At 62.0% G+C, this 19,453-nt stretch overlaps 5 protein-coding genes across 7 annotated transcripts in view; 4 read left to right on the top strand and 1 right to left on the bottom strand.

Moving 5' to 3' along the window:
- The window catches only part of NAB2 (NGFI-A binding protein 2), a 4,432-nt gene extending 4,059 nt beyond the window's left edge, over positions 1 to 373 (bottom strand). The window contains 1 exon segment of the mRNA XM_056514981.1: positions 285 to 373. The gene's annotated coding sequence lies outside the window, so the exon portion shown is untranslated.
- The window catches only part of PTGES3 (prostaglandin E synthase 3), a 134,735-nt gene that overhangs the window by 65,811 nt on the left and 49,471 nt on the right, over positions 1 to 19,453 (top strand). The window lies entirely within an intron of this gene.
- On the top strand, positions 838 to 1,620 carry LOC130265841 (proline-rich protein 2-like). Its single transcript, XM_056515155.1, has one exon. The coding sequence runs from the start codon at positions 838 to 840 to the stop codon at positions 1,618 to 1,620; it is 783 nt and encodes a 260-aa protein (XP_056371130.1).
- Positions 2,107 to 7,835, top strand: NEMP1 (nuclear envelope integral membrane protein 1). 2 transcript variants are annotated; one of them, XM_056514990.1, is made up of 10 exons: positions 2,107 to 2,316; positions 2,842 to 2,963; positions 3,563 to 3,773; positions 3,981 to 4,053; positions 4,181 to 4,274; positions 4,419 to 4,533; positions 5,328 to 5,553; positions 6,090 to 6,272; positions 6,443 to 6,666; positions 7,100 to 7,835. In XM_056514990.1, exons 1-9 carry the CDS (start codon positions 2,223 to 2,225, stop codon positions 6,663 to 6,665), a joined length of 1,341 nt encoding a protein of 446 aa, XP_056370965.1. In that variant the 5' UTR covers positions 2,107 to 2,222; the 3' UTR covers position 6,666; positions 7,100 to 7,835. The 2 variants fall into 2 exon arrangements, with proteins under 2 accessions (XP_056370965.1, XP_056370964.1); XM_056514989.1 differs by having other exon boundaries at positions 2,191 to 2,316; positions 7,158 to 7,835.
- On the top strand, positions 8,283 to 18,157 carry MYO1A (myosin IA). Of its 2 annotated transcripts, XM_056514949.1 has the most exons (29): positions 8,283 to 8,441; positions 9,224 to 9,357; positions 9,891 to 10,006; positions 10,197 to 10,291; positions 10,405 to 10,509; positions 10,612 to 10,658; positions 10,810 to 10,873; positions 10,945 to 11,043; positions 11,137 to 11,240; positions 11,322 to 11,469; positions 11,550 to 11,668; positions 11,751 to 11,837; positions 11,921 to 11,986; positions 12,107 to 12,211; positions 12,463 to 12,525; positions 12,632 to 12,832; positions 13,633 to 13,859; positions 14,507 to 14,707; positions 15,365 to 15,458; positions 15,555 to 15,704; positions 15,790 to 15,858; positions 16,113 to 16,199; positions 16,443 to 16,517; positions 16,604 to 16,738; positions 16,838 to 16,944; positions 17,012 to 17,144; positions 17,234 to 17,386; positions 17,456 to 17,583; positions 17,920 to 18,157. In XM_056514949.1, exons 2-29 carry the CDS (start codon positions 9,235 to 9,237, stop codon positions 18,041 to 18,043), a joined length of 3,225 nt encoding a protein of 1,074 aa, XP_056370924.1. In that variant the 5' UTR covers positions 8,283 to 8,441; positions 9,224 to 9,234; the 3' UTR covers positions 18,044 to 18,157. The 2 variants fall into 2 exon arrangements, with proteins under 2 accessions (XP_056370924.1, XP_056370926.1); XM_056514951.1 differs by lacking the exon at positions 16,113 to 16,199.

Below are 19,453 nucleotides of genomic sequence, written 5' to 3'. Positions count from 1 at the left end.
TGCTCCCACGGTCCCATCGAGGCCATTCCCCCACGAGCCCCCGACCCACCCGGTGCCCCCCGGTGCCGCGGTGTCCCCGGTCCCGTCGGGACCATCCTCTCCCTGTGCATCCCGGCGCCCCGGACCCGCCCGGAGCCCCGTGGCCAACACCCCTCGGGCTCCCCGCCCTGCCCGGTGTCCCTCGCTGCTCCGTCCCCCTTCGGTCCCCCCCGGTCCCACCATGGCCACCGTCCCCCGGTGCCCCCCGGTGCCCCGTCCCCTCCCGCCGTCCCCCGCTCGCTCACCGCCGCCTGGAACCGCCTCCGTCCGCTCCGCCCGCCCCGCCGGGCGGCCGGGGAGGGGCGGGGGGGCTCCGGGGCCGGCTCTAACCGGGGGTCCGGGGGGTGCCGGGGCTCGGGGGGTCCCGCGGCCGGGCCGGGCGCGCTCCCTCCGCCGCGCCGCGCCGCTCTGCGCGCCGCCCACACGGGCGGGACCGTGAAATAGCAGCGGCCCCGGCTGCGCCGCGCGTGGGAGGCCCCGGGGGCGGATCCCGCGGCTGCCGCCCCCGCCGAGCGCGGGGGGGGGACAGCGGTGGGGGCGGCAGCACCGGGCCCCCTTCTTCCCCCCCCCCATCTCCCGGCACCGGAGCAGCGGGAGGGGAGCGCCCCGCACGGCGGCATCGGGGGTCCCGCAGCCCGGGCAGGGACCCGGCAGGACACGCGTGGTTCGGGGGGAAAGGCAGAACCCCCCGAAAGGGACACGGTGCTCGGTGTTGGCGTGGACACCCCGAATCCCGCGGGTCCCGCGGGCAGCGCTCGCTGCATCTCCAGTTTCGGTGACAACCGAGCGGGCGCGGGGATGCTCCGGGTACCGGCACCGCTGTCCCGGCAGTGCCCCCCGGTGCCGGAGCCCTTGGAAGGGCCGGCGCTCGGTGTCACCGGCACGCACACGCTGCCACCGACCGGCTTCGGGGTGAGCACCCCGGGGCAGCGAGAACGGGAGCGGATGGAGATTTCTCGCGTGGGCTGGGGGGATGCTGGAGCCCCTCGCCCGCAGCACCGGGGTCCCTCCCGCGGGATAGAGGACGGGGGGGGGTGTCACGGCCCACACCCCGGTCCGGCCCTGCGTGGCTCGGTGCTATTTATACCGCGGCCGGCGCCTGGCGTGGGGCCAGAGCCGCCCCCGCGCGATCCTGCCGGTGTCCGGGGCACATCACCGGAGCTGCCGGGGGAGCAGATCCCGCACGGGCACGGTCCCGCTCCCCACGGCGGGGGTCCTGCCCGAGCCCTTTCGGTTCACCCCCCCCCCCTCCACCATCGCCCCTCTGTAACACCCCCCCCCCCCTCCACGACCAAGCGTCCGGCGCGGCGGGGCCGTTCCCAGCCCCGGCGCTGCCCCCGGCTGACGCACATCCTCCGCCCACGGCCCCGCCGCTTCCCGGCTCCGCCGCCCACGGCCCGCGGAGGGGGAGCGGGGGGGCCGCCCGAGCCCGCTCCCCGCTGCCCGCCCACGGGCGGCCGCCGCCCCACGGGGAGGGACCCACGCGGAGGGCGGCACCTCCTTCCCGGGGCTGCGGGCGGACGGACGGTGCAGCAGCGGGGCGAGCCGGAGCCCCCGGCCGAGCCGACCCGTGGGATGTGAGACCCCCTGCGCGCCGCGGGTCACCCGTGACCCTCGTGCCGCGTCCGCCCGTCTGGGCCGTGGGGTCGCGGGGCCCGGTGCCGATGGGGCCGGTGCCGGCGGGTCCCGGTGCCGCGGGTTCGGCGGGAGGGGCGAGGGGCGGGACCTTCGCGCCCCCCACGCGTGACCCATTCACACAAACACCGCGAGGCCGCGCCCTGATAGGCGGAGGCGGCTGTCAATCACACGGGATGCGCGAGGGGGCGGAGGGCGTGTCGGGTGGCGCCTGTGCTCTGATTGGTCGAGGGGCGTGTCCGTCAGAGCCGTTACCGGAGCAGGGCGTGGCTGTTCGGTGAATGGCGGGCATGTTGGTTACCGTGGTAACCGAGGGCGGGAACATAGCTGCTTCCTGCATGCATACTTCTGATTGGTTAAAAATGCTGTCAATCAAATTAGCGGCAGCAAGGAGGCGGGAGCGAGGATATCGCTGCTTTTTGATAGGTTAGATAAGCTGTCAATCAAAGCCAAAGCCCGGCGAGCCCCTCTTCTATTGGCTGCTCCTCCTTGGCCGGGCCAGGCGGGCGGCGGAAGCGGAAGCGGCCGGCGCAGCCGCGGCGGGAGGGATGAAACCGGCTCCGGGGCGACGGCGGCTCCCGGCACTGCCCGTGCTGCTGTTCCTGCTCATGTTCGTGTCCTTGCTGCTCCTGGAAGTTGTAGGTGCGCGGGGCAGCGGCGTCCGTGGGCGGGGAGCGGGGGGAGTCATGGTGGGGAGCGGGGCGGCCGCGGCCCCCGGGACAGCATGGCGGTGAGGGCACGGGGAACCGCCCGGCGCCCGCTGAGAGACCCCTTGAGTCCTCAGGGAACCTCTGAGCGTTTCACGGCGCCTCCACGCTCAGGGCATCGGTGGGACCGGGATTTCGTGTCCCGCTGTCGCGATCCCCCGGTGCTATCGCGATTCGTACGATTCCGTGCGATTCGGGGGGCGAGTGCGTGCCGGAGGCACCCTCGGATTTCTGTCTTTGAGGTGGGATTTTGGAACTAGGAGCTTGAAGAGACAGAGGGATGGGGCTGTGCTGATGCCGACAGCGCAGGGCAAGGTGTTATCCCAAAAAAGAACCAGAGGGATATTCCAAGGAAAACGGCGGAAGGGCTGTGGGAATATACCTGAGTGGAGGAGGGAAGGGGTTCGGTGGGTGAAGCAGAGCACAGCAGAGCCTGAACCCCTCCCTCTGCTCTTCCCAGACACCAAGAATTCCATCATCCAGCTCCAGGAGGGGCACGAGTCCCAGCACAAGGAATCGCAGCGATTCTGCTACACCAACACCCGCGTGCCACGATGGAACGACATCTGGACGAGGACACAGGTGACAGCAGCAGGAGGAGGCAGCAGATCCTCCCTGCTCCAGCCCTTCCCTCCATCCATCTGTTAGGAAAATTAATCCACAAATACCAGAGGTTTATGTCCAAAAAGGAGACAGAGGAGTCCTTTTTGCTTTATTCGAATAAAGGGAGAGGCCATGGGGCATTACCCTGGCATCTCTCAGATTTTTGGAGGACACAGCCTCCTTTTATCCCAATTTCTCTCCCCTTTCCCCATTGCTGAGGTACTTGAGAGGCACAGACTTCCCAGAACACCTGACACCTGAGATTCCCGTCTAATGTACAACCCTCCCTTTTAATTTTTAATTCTTATACAATTCATAATTTTTCCCTGTTGCTTCTTTCATCTTATGATATCCAATTTCATTTACCAGCAAACCTCCAGTTTGTTTGTAAAGGCAAATCTTATTTCTCATTCATCAATCAGTGGAATTCCTCCCATTGTTTCTTTTATCTATCAGTGCTAAGCTTATCTGCCAGCAGATCTACAGCTTGTTTGTAAAGATGAATGTGACATTCTTCTCACATCCATCCATCCATCCATCCATCCATCATCCCTCCCTCCATCCCTCCCTCCCCACAGATCCGTGTCACCAGCAGCCGGATGATCCGCGTCACGCAGGTGGACAGCGAGGAGGAGCTGGAGAAGTTCAGCGTGTGGAACATGCTGTTCTCCTTCCTGAGGGGGAAGCTCAACGACACCAGCATCGACGTGGATCTCTACAGCAACAAAACCTGCCTCAAGGTGGAGCTGCTGGAGCCTGGCACCACCTACTCCGTCCTCCTCTTCCGCCGTACGTCCCCTCCTCGCTGGGAAAAGGGGCTGGGGCTGCCCAGGGACAGCAGCACAGGGCAGCTCATGATCCAAACACCTCTTCCTTCCTCAGAAAGGGAATTTGGTCTGTGGAAGGAATTTGGGGCACTTGGATGCTGCCATCTCCCTGTGGCAGGTGTGAGCTTCCTACCACATCCCTCTTCACTGGGATTCACTTACTTTGCAGGTTTTGATCCTAAGATGTTCCTTGTTTTCTTCCTGGGCCTGCTGTTGTTTTTCTGTGGGGACACACTGAGCAGGTGAGCCCCCTCCTCTCCCCAGGGGCTGGGGCAGGTGGGCAGTGCCTGGTGGCTCCTGGGTGGGGGTGGTTGTGCACAGGTATCCATAAATCACCACAGTGATTGATTCCTTGTGGGATCATTGCAGGAGCCAAATCTTCTACTACTCAGCTGGGATCAGCGTTGGATTGTTGGCCTCGCTGCTTGTCCTCGTCTACATGATGTCCAAGGTCATGCCCAAGGTAGTTGTCACATCTTGAGGGGCTCAGAGACCTCATAGCCCTTTCCATACCTGTACTGGGATGGACTGGGTTTGGTACAGAGCAGCTCAGCACCTGGGGGAGGCATCCACAGCCTGCCTGCAACCCCCCTGTGCTCTCCCCCAGAGAAGCCCTGTGTACTTCCTGCTGGTTGGAGGTTGGTCCTTTTCCCTCTACCTGCTCCAGCTGATCTTCAAGAACCTGCGGGAGATCTGCACGTCCTACTGGCAGTACCTGTTAGGTAGGTGGGGCCCTGGGATTCACCAATTCCTACTGGCAGTACCTGTTAGGTAGATGAGGCTCTGGGATTCACCAATTCCTACTGGCAGTACTGTTAGGTAGGTGAGGCTCTGGGAGCTCTGGGATTCACCAATTCCTACTGGCAGTACCTGTTAGGTAGGTGAGGCTCTGGGAGCTCTGGGATTCACCAGTTCACCAATTCCTACTGGCAGTACTGTTAGGTAGGTGAGGCTCTGGGATTCACCAATTCCTACTGGCACTACTGTTAGGTAGGTGAGGCTCTGGGAGCTCTGGGATTCACCAGTTCACCAATTCCTACTGGCAGTACTGTTAGGTAGGTGAGGCTCTGGGAGCTCTGGGATTCACCAGTTCACCAATTCCTACTGGCAGTACCTGTTAGGTAGGTGAGGCTCTGGGATTCACCAATTCACCAGTTCCTACTGGCAGTACCTGTTAGGTAGGTGAGGCTCTGGGAGCTCTGGGATTCACCAATTCCTACTGGCAGTACTGTTAGGTAGGTGAGGCTCTGGGAGCTCTGGGATTCACCAGTTCACCAATTCCTACTGGCAGTACTGTTAGGTAGGTGAGGCTCTGGGATTCACCAGTTCATACTGGCAGTACCTGTTAGGTAGGTGGGGCCCTGGGAGCTCTGGGATTCACCAGGTGAACGTCTCCTAACGGAGCTGGAACGTGCTGGGGAGCAATGTTGGCACTCCCTGTGCAGGTGTGATGTCAGCTTCCCCCTCATCCTCACAGATGGCCCAATTTCTGCCCCATCCCTGTGCTGTCCCCCAGGTTACCTGCTGCTCGTGGGCCTCCTGAGCTTCGCTGTGTGCTACAGGTACGGCCCCTTGGAGAACAAGCGCAGCATCAACCTCCTCTCCTGGGCCCTGCAGCTGCTGGGGCTGCTGCTCATGTACTCAGGGATCCAGATCCATCCCATCGCCCTGGGCCTGGTGCTCATTGCCATCTGCACCAAGAACCTGGATTACCCCTTGCAATGGGCCTTTGCTGCCTACAGGTGAGCCCTGGGGATTGCAGCGTGCTCCCAGCTGGATGGAGCCGTGTCACAGAACAGGGCTGTTTGCACTGGGAGTGGGGTGGGCAACTGTGCCCTTTTTCCCCTGGGACTGGTGCAGGAGAGGGGTGTGATCCACTTTCCCCACTGCCAGCTGCCCCAGGAGCTGCTCCTGTCCTAGGAGCTTGGGCTGCTCCAGGGATTCACGTCCCAGAAGCTGCTGTGGTGTCATGAGCTGGTTCTGCCCCAGATTTCCTGCTCTGGGAAGGAGTTCTGCTTCAGGATCTGGTCTTGCCTTGGAGTTGTTGCTCCAGGGATCTTACCCTGGGATCCTGCTCTGGGAGCTGATCCTGCTCTGGGGTGCTGCCCTGGGATCCTGCTCTGGGAGCTGGTCCTGCCCCAAGGTCCTGCCCTGGGAGCTGATCCTGCCCTGGGGTGCTGCCCTGGGATCCTGCTCTAGGATCCTGCTCTAGGGCACTGCCCCAGGAGCTGGTCCCACCCCATCCATGCAGACATTAACTGGTGTTGCCCCATGGCAGGAAGATACAGAGTTCCAAGCGTTCCAGGCTGGGCCCAACCCCCCCTCGGCTGCTGACAGAGGAGGAATTTCGGCTCCAGGGCGAGGTGGAGACTCGAAGGGCCCTGGCAGAGCTGAGGAGCTCCTGCCAGAGCCCCGAATTCTCTGCCTGGACCACGGTGTCCCGCATCCAGTCTCCCAAAAGGTAACATCCCCACCAGCAATGAGCTCAGGGTGGCCACCCTGTGTCCCTCTGGGGGGAAAGGATGGATAGCACCAGCTCCCAGCACCAAAATGCTTTACCTGTGTGTGTCAGGGCCTCTCCAGGGGCTCTGGACACACCTGCCCAACGTGCTGCTCCATGGCTTCTCCCAGGTTTGCTGCCTTTGTGGGTGGTGCTTCCCATGTCACCCCCAATGAGGTGTCTGCCCACGAGGAGGAGTTTGGCCTGGGAAGATTATACATTGATGAGGAGCTCTTTGAGGACGACGACGATGATGATGATGATGATGAAGAGGAGGAGGAAAACATCCATGACTTCTCTGCTGGGAATCACAGGAGTGATTCTCTGCCCCACAACCATCTGGATGTGCAGTGAGGTCAGCTGCCCTGGGACCAAGGAGCAGAATCACTGCTGGGCTGCTCCTGGCATGGTGGGGATGGAGCCCTTGGGGGGATGGATTTTCTCCCTCTCTCTGGCAGGGAGAAAAGGGGTCTGATCTCCCTTCCCCTGCAGCTCCTGCCTGAGGTGTGAACACTGTTGTCAGCACAGCTTTGGGTGTTTTGGGGGTGGGACACATGGAAACCCCCCCAGGCTGGGAGGTCACCTGGATACAGCCTGGAGCCACACCAGCTTTTGCAGTGGATTTTTGTGAGCTCCCAGGGTGGCACCCCTGGGGCAGGGACCCTGATCCAAACCTGGCTGCATCCCTCAGTGCCACAGCTGTGGGCTGCAGACAGGAGCCCCTTTCCCCTCTCTGGGCACTGGACAGCCTGGGGTGGGGATGGACCTTCCCTCCATCCCCTGTGCAGGTGCCTGAAGGTGACACACACAAGAGGAACTTTGGACCTGTCCCACTGGTACCTGCAGGCTCAGCACCTGTCTGGAGCCGTGGTGAGGGAGCTGCCAGCAACCTGCTCCTCCTCCTCGTGCTGCAAATGATGTCAGAGGGCTCCAGCTGGTCGGGCCACACCTCTGCCTTGGCTTCAGTCCCGTGTGGATACCAAAACCTCCAGCACTTCCTCGATGGAGCTGTGGAGCCTCAAGGTCTGCTGGCTGCCCCTGGATGTGGTGTTGGGGTAGAGGCCGTGCTCAGCCCCCTCTCCCCATGCCAGAGCTGAGGATGAGTGTGATGTGCTTCCTCCATGCCCTTCTCCTGCTGTTCTCCTCTCCCAATGGGTGCAGGCAGGGGCTGGGGGTGACCCCATGGGTGTTCCAGCTCCCAGTGCTGGCTGTGGATCTCTGCCAAAGAACAAAGCTGGAGGGGACACCCCAATCTATGCAACTTCCTAAGCAATAACGCTGCCCTCAGCTCCTTGCAGTGTCTCAGCTGCCCTGGGGACCCCCCAGCCCAGCCCCTACCTCACCTGGAGCTTCTCTGCCATCAGTTTTTCCCAGCCTGATGTCTGTCCCTGTCCCAGCTTTGCTCCCCAGCCCTCGCTGCACTTCCAGGTGTGAACAGACTCTGTTACTTCACCCCCCCACCCTCAGTGTGATGGATGAGTGATTATATTTTTAATAAAGATGTATTTTTTAGGGCCTGAGCCTCATTTGTTCATCCTGCTGTTACCTAAGGCTCAGCCAATTGTGGGAGGTCGTTCTGCTGGGGATGGTGTGTGGGGACACAACAACCTCTGGGTGCCAAATTCCCTGTGACAGGACCTACCATGGCCTCAGGTTGGGCTGGGACCAGGTGTGCATCCCTGGGGACAGGCGTCATCCTTGGGGACAGGTGTCATCCTTGGGGACAGGTGTCCTCCTCCGAGCAGCCCTGGGCATTCCCGGTGCTCCAGCCCCAACTCCTCCCGGTTCTCCAGCCCTGTACCTTGCCCTGGTTCCCGCAGCCCAGGAGAGGAAGCTCCCTTTGTTTGCTCGCCTCCAGGATTTTCCCTGCTGTTCCTGCTCCGAGCTGCGGGGTGGGGAAGGCACACAGGGGCTGCAGCCGGCGGCACTCCTGGGGCTGATTGATCCCCACTGGCTGCTCCGTGCCTCAGTTTCCCCAGCTGGGAGCTCTGGGGGAGGGCCCTGCGGCCCCCCCGCCCCTCGGTGGGCCGGACGGGGCCAGCACCGGGCGCTGGGCTGGGCTGAGCCCCGCCGGTTCCGGAGCAGCTCCAGCTGAAGCCACGCCAGGAGCTGCTGCTCTGCGAGCGGGAGGTGAGTCGGGGACCCCTCGACAGCACCTGCAGCCCCCCGATCCTCAGCTGGATGGGGGGACCCTGTCCCCTCAACCTCCATCCCACAACCTGCATGGGCTGTGGGGATCTGGTGTCATTGGGAGCATCGGGGTGAGCCCCTGGAGCTTTGGGGGGCTCTCTGCTGATTCTGGGGTCTCAACCCAGCAGCACGGGGGGCTCAGACCCCTGGAGGGCTCTGCCATCTCTAGAGGCTGCTGGGGTCACCTCCATCACCCTTTTTTTGCCCCCATCCTTCCCCACCTTCTCCTCGCTGGTGAACTTTCCCCGGGACACCGATAAGTGGGGCTGGGTTTACAGCCCTGCGCCCCAGCTGTAAAGTGGGGGTGAAGGTCACCCCCGGGAACGTGACAGCGCTGTCACAGCCAGGTGAGGGATGGGGGAGAGTGGGGGGAAGCAGCACACGGGGCTGATCTGTTGGGGGGCTCGGGTTCCCCTCCCCGCCGCGGCTTCTCCCTGCCAGGAAGGAGGGAGGAAGCGGAGCCTGAATTAATCCCTGCCCCAAGAATAGGATCCAGGTGTCCGCATTTCCTGGCCGGGTCCCCGCTTCCCCCCAGCGTCCTGCTGCCCTCAACCCCACCACGGGCTCCTGGGCATCGAGGTGCCCCCTATGCCTCTGTGCGGCTGCTTTGTCGCCTGCCCCCAGGGTTTGGGGGTTCAGCCAAGATCCCAGAGGCTGCTGAGGGGCTGGTGGGGTGTTTTTGGGGTGTCCGCGGCTGCAGCCCCCCCCGTGCTGTGCCGCAGCTGCCCCGGCCATGGAAGGCTCCCCCTCGCTGCTGGACGCCGAGGCTGTCGCGGATCTGGTGCTGCTGGACCCGCTGACCGAGGAGTCGCTGGTCCAGACGCTGCAGGAGCGATTCCGCCGCCACGACATCTACGTGAGCAGCGCCACGGGGGGGGTTTGGGGGCGACAGGGGCTGCTGGGTGCGATGGGATATGGGGGCTGGGATGGGGAGTGGGAGGGCTGCAGGATGTGGGATGGGGAGTGGGATATGGGATATGGGGTATGGGATGAGGATATGGGGTCTGAGATGGGGATTGGGAAGGTTGCAGGATCTGGGATGGGGAATGGGATATGGGATGGAGGATATGGGATCTGAGATGGGGATTAGGAGGGCTGTAGGGTCTGGGATATGGGACGGGAAGAGGATATGGGGTCTGAAATGGGGACTGGGGGGGGCTTCAAGGTAAGCAGGATATGGGTCTGGGATTGGGAGCAGGAGAGCTTTGGGGTCCAGAGTAGGAAAGGGATATGGGGCCTGCAATGCAAAGCGGGAGGGCTGCGTGTTCTGGGATGGGGAGCAGTATATGAGGTCTGGGATGAAGACAAGGATCTGGGATGGGGATGGGGAGCACCAGGAGCTGGTCTGGGACCTGCCAGCCCCTCATCCCTGCTGCCTGTGTCCTTCAGACATACATTGGGAATGTGGTGATCTCGGTGAACCCGTACCAGGCCCTGCCCATCTACACCCCAGAGAAGGTGGAGGAGTATCACAACTGCAGCTTCTTCGCTGTGAAGCCCCACATGTGAGCACAGCGAGGCTGCTGGTGCCCTTGGTCCCCTTGGTCCCCTGGATTGTGCTGAGGGCATCACTCCCAGGTGTTGGGGCCCAAGAGAATCCACTTGGGACAACACCACAGCCACAATAGGGGGGGTCTTGGTGTTTCCTGAAGCCCCCAGAGGGCTCCAGCCCCTTCCAACCCCTCTTGCCCCCAGCTATGCCATCGCTGACGACGCCTATCGCTCGCTGCGGGACCGGGACAGGGACCAGTGCATCCTCATCACCGGCGAGAGTGGTGCTGGCAAGACAGGTACAGCCAGGGCTGCAAGGGGGGCTCAGGGCATTGAGGGGCCTGGAGGGGTGAGGGGCACAGCCCCAGCACCCACAGCCCCACAGCAACGACCCCCTGCCCCTCTCTGGCAGAGGCCAGCAAGCTGGTGATGTCCTACGTGGCAGCCGTGAGCAGCAAAGGGGAGGAGGTGAACAAGGTGAAGGAGCAGCTCCTGCAGTCCAACCCTGTGCTGGAGGGTGAGTGCCCCACATCCTGAGCCCTACCTCCCACATCCTGGAGCTGCCAGGGCTCTGCACTGTCCCCCTGGAGCACACCATAACCCCCAACCTCTCCTGCAGCCTTTGGAAACGCCAAGACTGTCCGGAATGACAACTCCTCCCGATTCGTGAGTGACCTGGGGAGGGGGCTTGGACTCTGCTGGGGTCGTGTGGGCTCTGATGGGGCTGGAAGCACAGAGGGGACAGCGATGGGGATGTGGGGAGTGGAGCTGGCAGCCCCACCAGGACCCCCTTCCCTGACCCAGCTCCCTCCCCCAGGGCAAGTACATGGACATTGAGTTCGACTTTAAAGGGGATCCCCTGGGAGGGGTCATCAGCAACTGTGAGTACCCACCACCCATCCCGGGGGGGCTGCACTCCACACACCCCAGTGACACTGACCCCTCCCCACAGACCTGCTGGAGAAATCCCGCATCGTCCGACACGTGAAGGGCGAGAGGAACTTCCACATCTTCTACCAGCTCCTGGCTGGGGCTTCACCACAGCTGCTCCGTAGGTCCAGACCCACAGTGTGGGGGGTTTGGAGGTGGAACAGGAGCTGGGGGGGATCATGGCTGAAGTGCCACCTGCTCTCCCCTCAACCAGAGCAGCTGAAGCTGCGCCAGGACTGTGGGCACTACGAATACCTGAACAGGGAGAGCTCCAGCCTGCCCGGCATGGACGATGCAGCCAACTTCCAGGCTGCACAGGTACCCACAGAAAGACAGGATCCCCCCCAAAAAAATATCCTGAAGCTCCAGCATCCCCTGAGCTGCTGTGTCCATCCCCAGGATGCCATGAGGATCATTGGGTTCTCGCCTGCTGAGGTGACAGAGCTGCTGCAGGTGACAGCCGTGGTGCTCAAACTGGGCAACGTCCAGCTGAGCAGCAGCTTCCAGGCCAGCGGGATGGAGGCCTGCAGCATCACTGAGCCTCAGGGTAGGGATGGGGATGGGAATGGGGGTGTGGGGACCCCCTCAGCCCCTGCTGGGCTCTGGCACTGCCCTGTCCCCACACAGAGCTGCGTGAGATCTGCGAGCTGATCGGGCTGGACCCCAGCACGCTGGAGAAGGCGCTGTGCACCCGCACGGTGAAGGCGCGGGATGAGACGGTGCTCACCACCCTCACTGTCCCCCAGGTGAGCAGGACCAGCCCCAGCCGTGGGGCTGATGCCCAGCAAACCCCCATGAGCCAGTATAAACCCTCTCCCCTCTCCCCAGGGCTACTACGGCCGGGACGCGCTGGCCAAGAACATCTACAGCCGCCTCTTCGACTGGCTGGTGAATCGCATCAATGCCAGCATCCAGGTGAGCTCTAGGGGGTCCTGGAGCCCCAGCAGGACCCTGGGCCCCCACCCCACACAGGGCACAACCCCCCATTGTCTCCCCAGGTGAAGTCGGACGAGCGGAGGAAGGTGATGGGTGTCCTGGACATCTACGGCTTTGAGATCTTCCAGGTGAGTGAGGGACCCCAGGCCACATTCAGGGAGTTGGGAACAGCAGTTGAGACATGGGGCAGGGCTGGGGGCTTGGGAAGGACCTGCCATACAGGTGTATGTCCTGTCCTTCTCTCGCAGGACAACGGCTTTGAGCAGTTCATCATCAACTACTGCAACGAGAAGCTGCAGCAGATCTTCATCCTGATGACGCTGAAGGAGGAACAGGAGGAATATGTCCGAGAGGTACCTCCAGCCCCTGCCAGAGCACGGCCCCAAGGAGCTCCAGCCCCCCTGGGATGGGGAAGTGCTGGAGACAGCTCTGCTGCAGGTCCCTCCCTCGCCCCGCTCCCTGCAGAGAGCACATTCAATGGCAGGAAGTGATTTGGGATCCTCATCCCCGTGGCCGGACATCCTGTTCCTGCCCCACATCAGCTGGGGGTGTCCATGGGGCAGGGCCTGGCTTGTCTGTGTGTCTGACACACATCTACTCTCAGGGTATCCAGTGGACCCCGGTGGAGTTTTTTGACAACAGCATCATCTGCAACTTGATTGAGAATGTGAGTTGCCTGCCCTGTGCTGGGATCTTGGGGTTCCAGCTCCTCCCATGGCTCAGAGTGGGATTTGCTGGGGCTGGTCTGGGGTGACACCTCCATCGTGGCACAGAGCACCAGCGGGATCCTGGCCATGCTGGACGAGGAGTGCCTGCGGCCCGGCGTGGTCAACGAGGACACCTTCCTCACCAAACTCAATCAGCTCCTGGCCAACCACAAGCGCTACGAGAGCAAAGAGACGCAGAACGCCCGGCGCATCACCGACAGCAGCCTGCCAGAGCGCTGCTTCCGCATCCACCACTACGCCGGCAAGGTCTGGCAGTGCCTGCTCCTCTTCCCAGTGCCCAAATCCTCTTCCCAGCACCCTGCTCCTCTTCCCAGCTCTCCAATCCTCTTCCCAGCACCCTGCTCCTCTTCCCAGAACCCTGCTCCTCTTTCCAGTGTCCCAATCCTCTTCCCAGTGTCCCAATCCTCTTCCCAGCTCTCCAATCCTCTTCCCAGTGCCCCAATCCTCTTCCCAGAACCCTGCTCCTCTTCCCAGCACCCTGCTCCTCTTCCCAGCACCCCAATCCGCTTCCCAGCTCTCCAATCCTCTTCCCAGCACCCTGCTCCTCTTCCCAGTGTCCCAATCCTCTTCCCAGTGCCCCAATCCTCTTCCCAGAACCCTGCTCCTCTTCCCAGCTCCCCAGTCCTCTTCCCAGAACCCTACTCCTCTTCCCAGCTCCCCAGTCCTTTTCACAGCACCCTGGTTCTCTTTCCAGCACTCTGGTCATCTTCACAATGCCCCAGTTTTCCTTCCAGCACCCCAGTCCTCTTCCCAGTGCCCCAGTCCTCCTCCCAGAACTTTGATTCTTTTCCCATGACCCCATTCCTCTTCCCTGCATCTCAGACCTCCTCCTAGCTCTATGGATCTCTTCATAGCATCCTGATCCTCTTCCCAGTGCCCTGGTTCTCCTCCCAGCATCCCAGTCCTTTTCCCAGCACCCAGTTCTCTTCCCAGTGCCCTGGTCCCTTTCCCAGCTTCACACAGGAGATGTAGGGCTGGGAACAGTCATGGAGATGCTGAACTGCATCCCACTCCCTGCCCTGGTGCTGACCCCGCTGCCCCCCCAGGTGACCTACAACGTGACGGGTTTCATCGAGAAGAACAACGACCTGCTCTTCCGGGACCTGTCCCAGGCCATGTGGGCGGCTGGGCACGCGCTGCTGCGCTCGCTCTTCCCCGAGGGAGACCCCCAGAAAGTCTCCCTCAAGCTGCCACCCACCGCAGGCTTCCAGTTCAAGTCGTCTGTGGCAATGCTGATGAAGAACCTCTACTCCAAGAACCCCAACTACATCAGGTACCAGCCCTGGCAGACACCCCCAGGGTCTCTGGTGGCTTTGTGAGACCCCCCCCCAAAATCACCTCTGTGCTCTGCAGGTGCTGTGGGAGCCTGGGGGGACAGGTCAGGACAAACTCAGGTGCTCTCTGTATTCTGGGCTTGAAGTTTGCTGTTTATTGCACAGGGTGTGGGTATAAAGGGCCCTGCCAGGATCTGCCAGCTGCAGCTCAGAGCAGGGCTGAGAGAGAGCGGGGGGTGGCAGGAGCTCTAAGAGATAAGAGAGGGAAGTAAGAGAGAGATTTTCCCGTTTACAACACAATAAATCTTCTTCTATGTTGAATATTCTAATTTCCACTAACCAATCTAATGCAAGATACAAATTCTCTAACATTTACATACAACCTATAGGAATCACTACATTCCCGTGTTTTACAACTTTCTTATCTCCAAACCTTATCTGGGACCCTTCCTGTCATGCCTGGAGAGGGTCTCTGCTGCTCTTTGATATTTGCAGCAACAAACAAAGGGAGAAGATCTTCAAGCACCCACATTGCTTCTCTCCAGCCACTCAGTCATCTCAATCTCCCTTATGATTTCCACATCCTCAAAACCTTTGGCTGGGCAATCACATTTATAAGGATTTCCTGACCCATCCTCCCCGCCAGGTGCATCAAACCCAACGACACCAAGTCTGCCATGGTGTTCACGCCCGAGCTGGTGCTGGCGCAGGTGCGGTACCTGGGGCTGCTGGAGAACGTGCGGGTGCGGCGGGCGGGCTACGCCTTCCGCCAGCCCTACGGCCCCTTCCTGCAGCGCTACAAGATGCTCGGCCGCCGCACCTGGCCCCGCTGGGACGGTGGGGACAGGTAGGTCTGGGAGCCCCCGGCAAGAGGAGGCCCTGGCGTGGTACCCAGGGGTCCTGGGGGGGCTGTACTTAAATCCCTGGAGAAATTTGCCAGCGTTGCAGGAAGAATTACAAGCTGCAAAAAAATAAGTGGAGTATAAATTAGACTGTCAGAAAGCAGAAAAGTGAATTTCTATGGATGTTTATATTAAGGGGTTCGTAGCTAAGATGGAGGATTTAGGGCATGGTATGTCTTTTCCTTCTTCATGCCATCCATGTTGAGTGCCAGCCTGGCATTCTTTGATTGGTTTGAGACAGAGCTGGACAATGTGATAAAATTGCCATGTATTGGAAAGTAATTGTAAATATTAGGTATGTAATTTATAGTATAAAAGATAAGTCCTGCCCCAAGGGCAGAGCAGTCTGCCCTGGATCTCAAGCTGAACAGACCACTGTTAGCTAGAGAAAGAATTTCTTGAAAACAACCTTGAAAACCTCAGAGAACAACCTCCTGAATCTTCCCTGGTGACCAGCTGGGAAAACCTGGATTTCAAACCACCTACATGTCCTGCTGTTCAGGGGACCTCACAGACAGTGACAGGAGGGAGCTGGCACGGGCTGTGAGGGGCAGGGGGCTGCCAGGGGGGCTCTGCCCGGCCTCATCTCTGCCACGGTGCAGGGAGGGGGCCGAGGTGCTGATGGCAGGTCTGGCGTTCCCCGCCGAGGAGGTGGCGTTTGGCCACACCAAGATCTTCATCCGCTCGCCACGCACTGTGAGTCAGGGGATGGGGGAGTTTCGGGGGGATCCAGACTCATCCTGGCAGTTCTGGAGCTGCTCAGTGACCCGATCTTGCCGTGGGTGTCGCCAGCTCTTCGACCTGGAGCGGCAGCGCCAGGAGCGCGTGTCCGAGCTCGCCACCCTCATCCAGAAGATGTTCCGGGGCTGGCGCTGCCGGACCCAGTTCCAGCTGATGCGCAAGAGCCAGATCCTCATCTCTGCCTGGTTCCGTGGCCACAGGGTGAGGACAGGGCAGGTCCTGGTTGTGCTTCCCCTGCCCACTCTCTCCCCCTGGCTCTCCAACTCACCCCCTTGCTCCCCCGCAGCAAAAGAACAGGTACAAGCAGATGAAGAGGTCGGCACTGGTCCTGCAGGCGTACGCACGGGGATGGAAGGTGAGGGCTGGGCAGCCCCAGGGCCACCAGTGGGACTGGCCTGGGGTGGGGGAGCAGGGTGGGTGGGGACAGGGGCTCCGTGTGCCCCACGGTGGGACCAGGAGCTCCGTGAGTCCCACAGCGGGACCAGATTCACCCTCATCTCCCCTCCCCGTCTTTCCTCCTTCTCTCCTGCCTCTCTCCTGCCTCTCCCTCTTGCTCCATGTCTGTGTTGGTGCCTCCCCCTCGGGCTCCCTGGGCTCTCACCCCCGCAGTCTCGCCGGCTCCTCCGGGAGCTGAAGGCCCAGCGCCGACGTCAGGCGGCCGCCACCACCATCGCTGCTCACTGGAGAGGGTACCAGGTAACGGGGCCACGTGCCCTCAGGCCACCTCTGTCCTGCTGTCCGTGTCCGGGCTGTCTGTCTGTCTGCCCACCCTGTCGGGCTGGAGCCTCTGTCCTCTCCAAACAGGGACTGGGGAATGTGGGGGACAGGGACTGAGGGATGTGGGGGACATGGTGGACAGGGACTGGGGGACAAGGGGGATGGGACAGCCGTGTCCTGGTGGTTGTGTCTGGTGTCCTCAGCGCTGGGCTGTCCCCGCAGGCGCGCAGGACCTACAGGAAATATTTCCGTTCCAGCGCCAGCACCCGCCTGGCCAACTTCATCTACTGGCGGCTGGTGAGTGGGGGCCACGGCGCCTTCCCAGCCCCCTGCCCTGGGGATGGACACTCTCCTGACCCACCCTGCTGCATTGTCACCCCCAGGTGCAGAGGTACCTGCTGGGGCTGGCGAAGAACCTCCCGCCGCTGGCGGTGACCGACCGGACCTGGCCCCCGGCGCCGTACAGGTTCTTGGATAAGACCAACCAGGAGCTGAAGAACATCTTCTACCACTGGAAGGTGAGAGCAGGGGGAGATGGGGAGAATTCCAGTTGGGATTTGGTGCACCAGCTCACCTGAGAGGTGTTTGGTGGCACCAAACCCCCCCTCCCTCGGCAGTGCAAGAAGTACCGGGACCAGCTGCCGGCACCGCGCCGAGCCCAGCTGCAGGCCAAGCTCTGTGCCAGCGAGCTCTTCAAGGACAAGAAGACCCTCTACCCCAAAAGGTGCCAGGGCAGGGGGCTGGGGGTGCAGGGGAGCTCAGGGCAGCAATGCTGATGGCCTCATCCCCAGCCTGCAGCAGCCCTTCCGCGGAGACTACCTGGGGCTGAAGCAGAACCCCAAGTACCAGAAGCTCCACGCCGTGGCCAAGGACAAGCTGGTGATGGCTGACACCGTGAGGAAGGTGAACAGGGCCAATGGAAAGGTGAGATCCTGCCTCAGCCCCGTGCCCTGAGCTCGTGGTGACCCCCTGGCCATGCTTGACCCCCTGCCCACGCTGACCCCCACCCACAGACAGTCCCACGCCTGCTGCTCCTCACCACCGAGCACCTGGTCCTGGCTGACCCCAAGGCTGCCCAGCCCAAGACCGTGCTCAGCATCGGTGACATCCGTGGTGTCTCTGTCACCCGCTTCTCCGACGGCTTCCTGGCCCTGCACCTCAAGGAGGTACCTGGGGAGGGGGGCCCTGGGGGCTCAGGGGGTCCCCAGCAGGGCTGACCCCCCCTTCCCTCACAGATCTCCACAGTGGGGGCCAAGGGCGACTTCCTGCTGGTCAGTGACCACCTCATCGAGCTGGTCACCCGCCTGCACCAGACCTTTGAGGCCACCAGCGGGCAGGCGCTGCCCCTGCACATCACTGACAGGTGTGGGCGGGGCCTTGGTGGGTGTGGCTGTTGTGGGCGGGGCTTTGGTGGGTGTGGCTGTTGTGGGTGTGGTTAAAATGGGCGGAGTCGGAAGGGCAGGACTGCCATGGGTGGGGCTGTGTGGGTGGGGCTGGATGTGGCTGGGGCAGAGAGGGTGTGGCTTCTGTGGGTGGGACTGATGTGGGTGGGGCTGATGTGGGTGGGACAGGGCGGTGCCCAGGGTGGATCACCATGTGGGAGCCACTGAGGAGTGCGTGCAACCAAGGCAGCTCACTGGGCAATGAGGGGATGGGCCTGGGCGTGTCCCCTTCCCACCTCTCCATCCTCCCACTCCAGGTTCTCCACCCACTTCCCGAAGGGGGACGTGTCCATCACCGTGGTGGAGTCGCCCAAGGCCGTCACCGACGGCCCTGTCTGCAGGAAGAAGGGCAGCAACAAGATGGAGGTCCTGGTGCACTGAGGGGACCCCCACCCTCACACTGGCACCCCCAAGCTCCCCTTGTGTCATCCCCCACCCCTGTGGGTGCTGGCAGCACCCAGACATGGCTCCAAACCCATTAAAAGGATGCTCAGGTGTCGGTACCGGGACGGTGACACCCCATTACAGGTGGGGGGGGACCTCAGGACACAGTGCCCAAGCTGGGGGGCACAGCCCAGAACAGTAATGGAGCTTCTCATCCTGGCCTCCTGCTTTTCCTGACGCCTGATTGCAGCCAGCGCTCAGCTTGTGGTGATTGGAAAGGCTCCAAATTGTGGCCACTTTTCCCATCAAGTGGCTCACAGCTTGTGCTGCTGCAGAGGCAATTTTTTGGCAGCCGTGGGTGGGTGCATATGAGGTCCCTGTCACCCTCCTGCCTGTGCTGGATGTCCTTGTCCCCCTGCCCAGGGTCCCCCCACCCTGCTACAGGTCACCCATGCAGGGTCTCCTTGCCCAGGCTGGTGCTGGAGCTGCACTTGGGGACCAGGGACGTGGAGAATGGGATAGAGGAAGTCACTGCACAGCCCCAGTGACACTGCTGCAGCCCAGGACCCACAGGACCCCCATCAGTCCTGCATCCCCCAGGTGCCCCAGGACCCCCATCAGTCCTGCAGTGCCCAGGACTCTCTGGGACCCCCACCACTCCTGCAGCTCTCAGAATCTGTGGGATCCTGCCAGTTCTCCAGCCCCCTGAACCCTCAGCACTCCCACCAGTCCTGCAGCCCCCAGGACCCCACATGCCCCATGACAGACTCTCCCCGCCTTTTGCTGCCTTTCCCCCCCCTGCACTCATCAAGCTCTTGGAGAGGGTTTTTATCCTGTCCCCACACATCACCCGCGTTACCTCCGGGAGCTGCCAACTCCCCGTCACGTCGCCATCAGCACCAGCTCCCAGGTGGGCCCCGGAGCGCAGTTTGTCGTGCAGGGGGAGGTGTGCGGGCAGCTCCCGCACGTGGGGGGGGCACGTGCGCGGTGGCACTTTGGTGGCCCTGGCCGTGTCCCAGCACCGAGGGCTCCCCGCTCTCCGTCACGTCCCAGCACAGGGACCTTCCCCCGGCGAGGGGCGAGAGCCGTAAACAAGCCCGGGGCCACCGCGGCTCTTCACAGCTGCATCGCACTTGGCATCGCACAAGTAGGTGTTATTAATTAATTAGGACCGACTCTGGCCAGGCTCCGGTTTAATTAACGTTCCCGGCATTGCAGATGCTGCCCTGCCCCGGGCTGTGCTGCCACGTGAGCCGCTCCTTCCCGGGGGGCTGCCGCAGCCACCGGAGCAGTCGCCACTGCCTGTTGCTTGGGATGGAGTCGGTGGCTCTCGTTTCTTGGCCCAGGTGTTCCCTCTTTCCTTGCGCCCCTCCGCTTTCCCCCAAATTTTCCTTCCTATCTTCCATC

Source organism: Oenanthe melanoleuca, linkage group LGE22 (genome assembly GCF_029582105.1).
Source record: "Oenanthe melanoleuca isolate GR-GAL-2019-014 linkage group LGE22, OMel1.0, whole genome shotgun sequence".
NCBI classification, from domain to species: Eukaryota; Metazoa; Chordata; class Aves; order Passeriformes; family Muscicapidae; genus Oenanthe; species Oenanthe melanoleuca.
Note: the sequence above shows the minus strand (reverse complement) of the source record. Positions and strands in the feature narration are given on the sequence as shown.

What these genes read in the sequence shown, in the direction of transcription:
- LOC130265841 (XM_056515155.1), top strand. Translation starts at nt 838, where the DNA reads ATGCTCCGGGTACCGGCACCGCTGTCCCGGCAGTGCCCCCCGGTGCCG.
- MYO1A (XM_056514949.1), top strand. Translation starts at nt 9,235, where the DNA reads ATGGAAGGCTCCCCCTCGCTGCTGGACGCCGAGGCTGTCGCGGATCTG. An exon ending in GCATCAATGCCAGCATCCAG is followed by an intron (nt 11,838 to 11,920) that starts GTGAGCTCTAGG and finishes TTGTCTCCCCAG; the next exon opens with GTGAAGTCGGACGAGCGGAG. An exon ending in TCTGCAACTTGATTGAGAAT is followed by an intron (nt 12,526 to 12,631) that starts GTGAGTTGCCTG and finishes ATCGTGGCACAG; the next exon opens with AGCACCAGCGGGATCCTGGC.
- NEMP1 (XM_056514990.1), top strand. Translation starts at nt 2,223, where the DNA reads ATGAAACCGGCTCCGGGGCGACGGCGGCTCCCGGCACTGCCCGTGCTG. An exon ending in ACATCTGGACGAGGACACAG is followed by an intron (nt 2,964 to 3,562) that starts GTGACAGCAGCA and finishes CCCTCCCCACAG; the next exon opens with ATCCGTGTCACCAGCAGCCG. An exon ending in CTACTGGCAGTACCTGTTAG is followed by an intron (nt 4,534 to 5,327) that starts GTAGGTGGGGCC and finishes GCTGTCCCCCAG; the next exon opens with GTTACCTGCTGCTCGTGGGC.